This window comes from Vigna radiata, chromosome 8, assembly GCF_000741045.1.
Source record: "Vigna radiata var. radiata cultivar VC1973A chromosome 8, Vradiata_ver6, whole genome shotgun sequence".
Classification (NCBI taxonomy): domain Eukaryota; kingdom Viridiplantae; phylum Streptophyta; class Magnoliopsida; order Fabales; family Fabaceae; genus Vigna; species Vigna radiata.
Genome location: NC_028358.1, coordinates 19,764,242 through 19,772,931, shown reverse-complemented (window position 1 = coordinate 19,772,931; position 8,690 = coordinate 19,764,242). Strand labels below are relative to the sequence as shown.

At 53.0% G+C, this 8,690-nt stretch overlaps 1 protein-coding gene across 1 annotated transcript; it reads left to right on the top strand.

The window, feature by feature from the left end:
• Window positions 1-167: 167 nt before the first annotated feature.
• LOC106770337 lies at window positions 168-1,139 on the top strand. Its single transcript, XM_014656153.1, has one exon. It carries the CDS (start codon window positions 168-170, stop codon window positions 1,137-1,139), a length of 972 nt encoding a protein of 323 aa, XP_014511639.1.
• Window positions 1,140-8,690: the final 7,551 nt, after the last annotated feature.

Sequence of the window (8,690 nt, the reverse complement as noted above, 5' to 3'; positions counted from 1 at the left end):
GAAATTGTGCAAGGGAGTTTGGACCGAAGACCGACCGGAACATTTTGAAATTGTGCAAGGGAGTTTGGACCGAAGACCGACCGGAACATTTTGGCGCCCACCGTGGGGCCGGAGGATTATACCCAATGGTGACCACAAGGAACACGAACGCGGAGGATTAATCGGAGATGTTGAGGCTGATGGAGCAGAGAATGATGGAGATGCAACGGAAGCATGAAGAGGAGATGGCTGCAGTGAGGGCCGAATGTTTGGCCCAGATCGCTAAAAGTAAGAAAGGGGACGGAGGCGAGCAAGGCGAGGGGGCCGGTGAGAAGCGGACGCCGCTTGAGGAGGAGAATAGCAGCGCCCACGCCGAGGGAAGAGAGGAGCGGGGAAACAAAGATAGTCAATCACTAGTTAAGGTGGAGGAGGCGAGCACAATGGTGCCGTTCGTGCGTGAAATAATGGAAGTCCACATATCTGAGCAATTTGTACCGCCACAATTCAAAATGTACGATGGAACGTCTGACCCGAACGCCCACGTTAAGTCATTCATCAATGCCATGACCTTCCGGACCGGATGCGACGCTATTTGGTGCAGAGCGTTCTCTTTGTCTCTGGAAGGAGAAGCTTTGGAATGGTTTAACTCGCTGCCGGTTAATTCTATTGAAAATTTCAAGAATTTAGGAGAAATGTTCAAGAGGCAGTTCGCCGCAAGCAGTATGGAGGATGTGACGATTGTAGACTTGATGAACTTGAAGCAGGGTAAGGAAGAGTCTCTCAAGTCCTTTATGGACCGGTATCAGAAAACAGTCCGCAGAGTTAAGGGCCTAAGTTTAGAATTAGCCCTACAGTATGTGATGCCGGCATTAAGACCAGGTCCTTTCAAGGACAGCGTGTGCCGGAATCCTCCCGTTACCATGGAGGAGTTGAGGAAGCGGGCAACCGATGAAGCCCGGGTGGAAAACATGAAACAAAGCTATAGGCGAGAACAGCAAGAAGCTAAGGCGGAGAAGGTGGACAATCGGAGAGCTGAAGGTCAAGGAAATAAGCCGCACGTGCCCAGACTCAGAGAGGGGCCGAGGGGCCCCAGATTCCCACATTACACTCCTCTTAACGCTCCCAGAGCTCGGATATTGCAGGAGGCTTTAAACACCTAAATCCTGCCGGCACCTCAGAAGCGACCCACACCACAGGGGGCAGATACGAGTAAGCGATGCCTGTATCACCAAAATTCCGGACACGATACAGAAGATTGCATAACATTGAAGGATAAGATTGAGGAGCTCATCCGAATGGGAAGACTACAACAGTACGTTAGGAGAGAGGAGGTCCGCCGAACGGAGGAACCGTCTAGAAGAGAACACTCTTACCCAAGACCGGCCAGTCCGACCCGAAGCAGCAGGAGGGAAGCGAACCGCCGGGCATACGATCATCCGTCTAGAAATCAGGGGAGAAGGACGGACGGTAGACAGAGAAGTCGTAGTCGGGACGCTTCGAGGGGACCCTTGAGAGGAACGATAAACACCATCTCTAGGGGATTCGCAGGAGGAGGGTCCACTTCGTCTGCCAGAAAGAGAAGCATTAGGGCGCTGAGGTCCATACACGCGGTTGACGTCCGAAAAAGGTCAATGCCGCCCATCACCTTCTCGGACGAAGATTTTCACGCCCCCGATCCTGACCAGGACGACCCAATGGTTATCAACGTTGAGATCGCCCGATATGGAGTAAATAGGGTGTTAGTGGACCAGGGAAGCTCCGTTAACATACTTTATTGGAGAACGTTCCTTCAGATGGAAGTGTCTGAGGACCTTATCGTCCCCTACGACGAGCAGATTGTGGGATTTGCCGGGGAACGGGTGGACACGAAGGGCTATATTGACCTCAACACCCGCTTGGGTACCGGGCGGGAGAGCGAGGAGATGAAAGTGAGGTTCATACTGGTAGATGCCACGACCGCCTACAATGTCCTGTTAGGTCGGCCGTGCCTTAACGCATTCGGGGCGATCGTATCCACCCCCCACTTAACGATGAAGTATCCAACTAGACGAGGAACCATCTGTACGGTAAGAGCCAACCAGAAGACAGCCCGCGAATGTTATGCGGCCGGTCTTCGTATGTACCCAAAGGAAGAGAAACGGAAAATAAGTAGGTCCGAGGTCGCTTTGGCTGACCTTGATCCGCGAACTAATACTGACGATCGGCTGGAACCGGTGGGGGAAACCCAACCCATTTTGATAGGGGCTAAGGCCGACCAAACCACCACTATAGCAAGAGGTTTGCCTGAGGTCATCGAAAAGGAGCTACGGAATATGCTATGGAAAAACCGAGACCTGTTCGCATGGACGGCAGCAGATATGCCGGGGATACACCCATCAGTGATGTCCCATAAGTTATCGTTGTACAAGGATGCACGTCCGGTCTCCCAGAAGAAGCGAAAGATGGGAGACGAGAAGAGAAGGGCGGTGGAGGAAGAAGTGAGAAAGCTGAAGGAGGCGGGGTTCGTCAAGGAAGTCACGTACACGACATGGCTAGCTAATGTGGTCATGGTCAAAAAAGCGAACGGAAAGTGGCGGATGTGCACGGATTATACGGACCTGAATAAGGCGTGCCCCAAAGATTCTTACCCTCTGCCAAGCATAGATAATCTCGTGGACGGCGCCTCTGGACACAAGATACTCAGCTTCCTAGACGCGTACTCCGGATACAATCAAATCCCGATGCATTGTCCCGACCGGGAAAAGACGGCCTTCATGTCGGATCGAGCGAACTATTATTACGAGGTAATGCCTTTCGGACTGAAGAACGCTGGCGCCACTTACTAGAGGCTGATGGATAGAGTCTTCGCCAAACAGATTGGGCGATGTATGGATGTCTACATCGACGACATGGTGGTACGGTCGCCCGACGAACGAAGTCACCTGCGTGACCTAGAGGAAGTCTTTGGCGAAGTCCGAAGGTACGGAATGAGGTTGAATCCGGCGAAATGCACTTTTGGAGTATCCGGAGGCAAATTTCTTGGCTTCATGCTGACATCCCGGGGAATCGAGGCCAACCCTGATAAGTGCGAGGCCATTCTGAAGATGCCGAGCCCGACGACCTTGAAAGACATCCAAAGGTTGGTGGGGCGCCTCACGGCACTGTCCCGGTTCATCCCGAAACTGGCCGAGCGAGCAAGGCCGATCATGAGGAAGATGAAGAAGGAAGCTGCGAATAAGTGGGATGACGACTGTGACCAAGCCTTTGCCCGGGTAAAAGGAATCTTGATGAACCCGCCAGTGATGAACTGCCCGGATGAAGGAGCGGAGTTACACGTCTACCTAGGGGTTTCGGACACGGCCGTGTGTGTCGTCTTGATCCAGGAGCTTCCCGCACCAAAGTTGATTTACTTCGTTAGCCGCACACTGCAGGACGCCGAGACTCGATATAGGCAAGTGGAAAAGGTGGCGTTGGCTCTACTTCACGCCGCGCGGAGACTGCGACCCTACTTTCAGAGTCATCAGGTGGTTGTCCGAACCAACCATCCTCTCTCGAAGGTCCTGAGGAAGCCCGACCTGGCCGGACGAATGGTGGCATGGGCAATAGAGTTATCCGAATTTGGGATGCGCTATGAACCCAGGGGTTCCGTACGAGGGCAGCACCTCGCAGACTTCGCCGCGGAGATACCGCCGACGGGAAGCGACCTCTGGAACTTGTACGTCGATGGGGCATCCGGTAAGAATGCAAGCGGGGCCGGTATCGTCCTCGAGGGGCCGAACGGTTTCCTCTTAGAGCATTCCCTTTCGTTCAAGTTCAAAACATCCAATAACCAAGCGGAGTATGAGGCCTTGGTGGCGGGCTTGGAGTTGGCTAAGGATATGGGAGCTAGGAAGCTGATCTGTCGAACCGATTCCCAGTTGGTGGTCGGACAAATGAACAGAAAATTCCAAGTAAAAGAGGACCACCTCTCCAAGTATTTCCATAAAGCCTCCGCGCTTATGTCAGAATTCGAAGAAGCAGATATCCGGCATATTCCCCGGGAGCAAAACACGAGGGCAGACATGTTATCCAAACTGTGCTCCGGCAAGGATAAGGGGCAGTTGACGACGGTTATCCGGCAGATTCTCCTTCAGCCGTCCGTCGAGTGTCATGCGATTATCACGAATGCCGTCGACTGAAGGGGCGAGATTAGGAAGCTGATGAAGAAGCAGGACGACGGGGGCACCCTCCGGGTAGAAGAGGCAAAAAGGATAGCTCGCTTCTTGTTGATAGGCGATGACATGTATAGGAGGGGATTCTCCATTCCCCTGCTCAAGTGTATATCCCGGGAAGAAGGACAGTACGTGATGGATGAGCTCCACAACGGAGTTTGCGGTTTTCATTCAGGGCAAAGGACTTTGAAGGCAAGGATCGTAAGAGCCGGCTATTATTGGCCCACTATGGAAGAAGACTCCCGTGTATTCACCAAGAAATGCTTGCGGTGCCAAGCGCACGCCAATGACCTCCGGGCTCCGCCCCATCTTTTACACTCCATCACAGCTCCTTGGCCCTTTTCTCAATGGGGCATGGATATCGTAGGCCCCCTACCGGTCGGCCCGCAGCAAAAAAAATTCCTCCTGGTCGCCATAGATTACTTCACGAAGTGGGTGGAGGCCGAACCCTTGGCTACAATAACGGCCGGTCAGGTGCAGAAATTTTGCTGGAAGCTGATCTGCAGGTTCGGGCTCCCTAAGACGATTATTACAGACAACGGCAGACAATTCATAGATAAGAGGTTGGCGGAGTTCTACCGAAACCTGGGAATTAAACATGTAACAAGTTCAGTCGAGCACCCCCAGGCCAACGGGCAAGTCGAAGCTGTAAACAAGACCATCGTGGCAGAGTTAAAGAAAAGATTGGGGGAGAAAAAGGGGGCATGGGTCGACGAGCTACCTGAAGTCTTGTGGGGATACAGGTGTACCCCTCATGGAACGACGGGGGAGACCCCTTTTAACTTAACGTACGGTGTTGATGCCATGCTTCCAGTGGAGTTGGGAGAACCGTCGTTAAGAAGACAAATCGAGGATATAACGTTAAACGATCAAGAGCTACGGGTCGAGCTCGATACTGTGGAAGAGCGGCGAGACCAGGCAGCACTCCGGGCAGAAGCTTGCAAAAGAATGGTGGAAAGAAGATTCAATACGAAGGTGCGCCCTAGGGAATTTCAAGAGGGCGACTTGGTATAGCGAAAGACCGGGGAAGCAAGAAGAATTTCAACGCACGGCAAGTTAGCGGCCAACTGGGAAGGCCCTTTCAGAATTATCGCCACCCTCAACAACGGGGCGTATCGCCTGGCCAGGCCGGACGGTCGAGAACTCCCCAACACGTGGAACGCCACCCATTTGAAGTTTTACTTTAGTTAGAACTGATATTTTGTAATGACCTTTTGATGACTAATACATGCCGAATCGTTCCAGACATCGTATTATTTCCTTTCAAAAGGGGATCCGTCCCTAAGTCAGGGGATCCGTCCCTAAGTCAGGGGATCCGTCCCCAAGTCAAGGGATCCGTCCCTGGGTCGAGGAATCCGTCTTTCCCGATCTGTGCCCAGGGGTAAGGCGCTTATCCGCCACCTGCAAATTAGCCAAGGGACTCGTCCCTTAGGATCAGCTCACGGGCAGATAAAATCTGCATCCGTCTGAATATCGTCGTGCGACCCGCACCTTCTCAATCAATCTTATGGTCGGAATTGAGTAACTTAAAATAAAATGCGAACTCGTCACCAGATAGGGAAAGAAAATAACGAATGAAGTAAAAACATCAAACCAAATTTGCATTGCCAATACTGTCGAAGTATGGAGTGTGGATTACAAAAAGCAAATCATCGGTAGGTCGAACCACAAACACCAACTATTCCTAAGTGTTCCAGGGTCGACCATACCCCAAAAAATAAGGAAACAAGACATCTAAAAACTAAATCTCGGCCGTCCCGTCCGGACGATCTTCCGTCACAGTATCATTCACGATCCCCTCGTTCCCTGCACCTCCATCGGCCGACAGATTCGCCCGGACGGGACCCATCTCCCCATCATAAACATCTTGATAAAGGTCGAAACCCAGAGTCATCAGGTTCACCTTCATCAGGTGTTCTACCTGGTGCAATGCCTTGTTAAAACCTTCCTCGTGTTCCAGGACGACCGTCGCATCTAAGCGAGCGAGGTCTTCCTGGATTTGAATCAGCTCGGCATCCTTCTTCTTCTGGGCGTCGCCGGCGGCAAGTAGTTCCTGGGTTAACCGCTCGCTTTGGGCGGCCAGTTCATCCCCCCTCTTGCCCAAGCGGCGCACCTCGACTTGCAGCTTGCGTTTGTCTTCGGCCAAACCAGTCTCACGAGCAAGGGCGGCTGTCAAGGCCGTCTTGGAAGTAGTTAGTTGGAGTTTTGTTTCTTCCAAGTCCGCCTGTAACTTGGCGTATTTTTCGCCACACTCCTCATGATCTTTGGCTAAAGACTCCACCCGGCGGCGGAGGGAGGCGGATGATTCCTGCTCTAATGCCAACTCCCGCAGCAAGTCGCGCCCCTCTCGCACCTTTCCCTTCTCTCGGGCGTTTACAGCCATCATAACTCCCCGGGCCATCATCTCGACGGCAGCAGCATAGAGCTCTCCTTCAGACAAAGGCTCGATGACCGCCCGTTGGGATGAGGAAGCCCGCACTTCCAACCGCGAAGCAGCATCGAACGCAGGATCGAAAATGCCGGCCGGCAAAGGGATGGAGGAGGAACTCCCGCTACGACGACTCTTTTTAGAAGACGACTTGCCCTCCCCTCGAGACTTCCTCTTGTGCGATAAAGGAATCTCCGAATCCGGAGGCGACTCGGATGAATGCACTATGATCGGTTGAACAGACGGGGGTCGGGAAGTTTCGGCCACCTGACCAGTGGCCACGACCTCGTGGGGATGGACCTCCACTGTCAGCTCCGTCTGGGGAATGCCGACGGGAATTTGAGCAACGGGGGCTGAGCTCGAAGCGACGGACGGGCGCTTCACCCCTTGCGACGTACTGCCTCCCCGTCGACGCTGCGCGGAGGCAAACCATCCGGTTTGACGAGGACCGGGCACAGACATGTATCCTGAAAGGAAAACAAGAATTTAGACAAGTCAAGTCAAGACATTCGAAGGAAAATCCGAAACAAAGCATACCAAAAGCAATTTGATCAAAATCCTCGTATTTTAAACAGTCGACGAAACCACGGGCGCTTAGCTGGCGGGGCAGGGTGTTTATGGTCCGTACGGCATCTTTCTCCGCCGTCGTTAACAGCCCGATTGCATAGGCGCTTATTTTCCGGGGTGCGTCAGTCCAATAAAAGGGGAACCGCGGCCTACCCTCGGAATCACAAAATTCTGATCGCCCGGATTCCTTGATCACTACCTTAAAATACCGCTTCTTAAAATTCTTGAATGAATCCGAAAAGAGTTTGAACAAGGTTCGATCGGACACCGACGACAACGACACCCATCCTCTTCGAGGAACGGGACGGACGTTGAAATAATGAAGAAACACCCGCACCATGGGCGTTATCCCTACGGCCGCGCATAAAGAAGTAAATGCCTGTACGGCCGCCCACCCGTTGGGATGGAGCTGACTAGGAGCAATGTTCAATTCCTTCAAGACCGACGCTTGGAAATCGGTGAACGGGATCCTCAGGTACATCTGGTCGAACATGTAACTATACACAAAGAAAAAATCCTCTACCGACGACCCTTTCCCATGAAAGACCCGTTCGTTCGGATGACTAACACCAAGTCGAAACAAGCGTGCGTCTTCGACGTCCCGCGCTATAAACGACCGTTCGGACCACCATAATAAGTCTTCGCGAGTTCCGAAATCTGAGGTAAACTCGTCGACGTCGGGGGAGGCCCAACGATACCCCCGAATCCGCGGCCATCCACCGGCCGGTTCTGCCAACTCCGGATCAACCCGAATCCCACCCTTCAACAGAAAAATGGCGATGCCGTTTGTCAGCCGATCGGCCTCAGGAGAAGGAGGCATCTCGTCCTCGCCATCAGAATTGGCCTCCAAGAAGGATGACGACACCGTATCAGGGGAAGACACCGTTCTCCCTACCTCGATCGGCGGCTCCGCCACTGCTGCGACCCCAGACGGACCCGCTGCAACACCGCCTGCTCCACTAGTCACCTCTGCCCCACCAGCCCCACCGCGACCTGATGATTCCTCGGAGGAATAAAGGCTCACTACCACCATTTTATTACCTAGCTCGTGGGAGTCGAAGAATCAGAAACGAGAAAAGAAGGAAAGTTGATTAAACTTCCCCTCCCCCTCTCGCCTATTTATAGGCAGAAATTTTGAAAACCGCCAGCGCGCCATCACCATCGGATCATCCCACGATCAACGGCCCAGATGCGTGACGGTTAACATCCCTAAACCACGACTCCCATTAAGGGCACGCCACGTCTTCTTCCCGCCCAAAATGCTTGGGAAAGTAAAACCGCCACTCTTTCAAATTTTAAAACCTTTTAGTGACTGCATCACCTCAGGCTTGGGGGGCTTGTGTACTGTAAGGGTCAAGGCAGACGGTCGGGTAAGGAAGAGGACGGTCGGCACACCACCCGAGTGACGAAAGGAAAGGGGCGAACGGCCTGTGATGGAAAGGACCGGTCGTCATGTTCCTTGAGGAAATGCCCAGGAGTCCGGACTGACCGGAAGGAAACAAGGCGAAGCATGATCGGAACAGGAA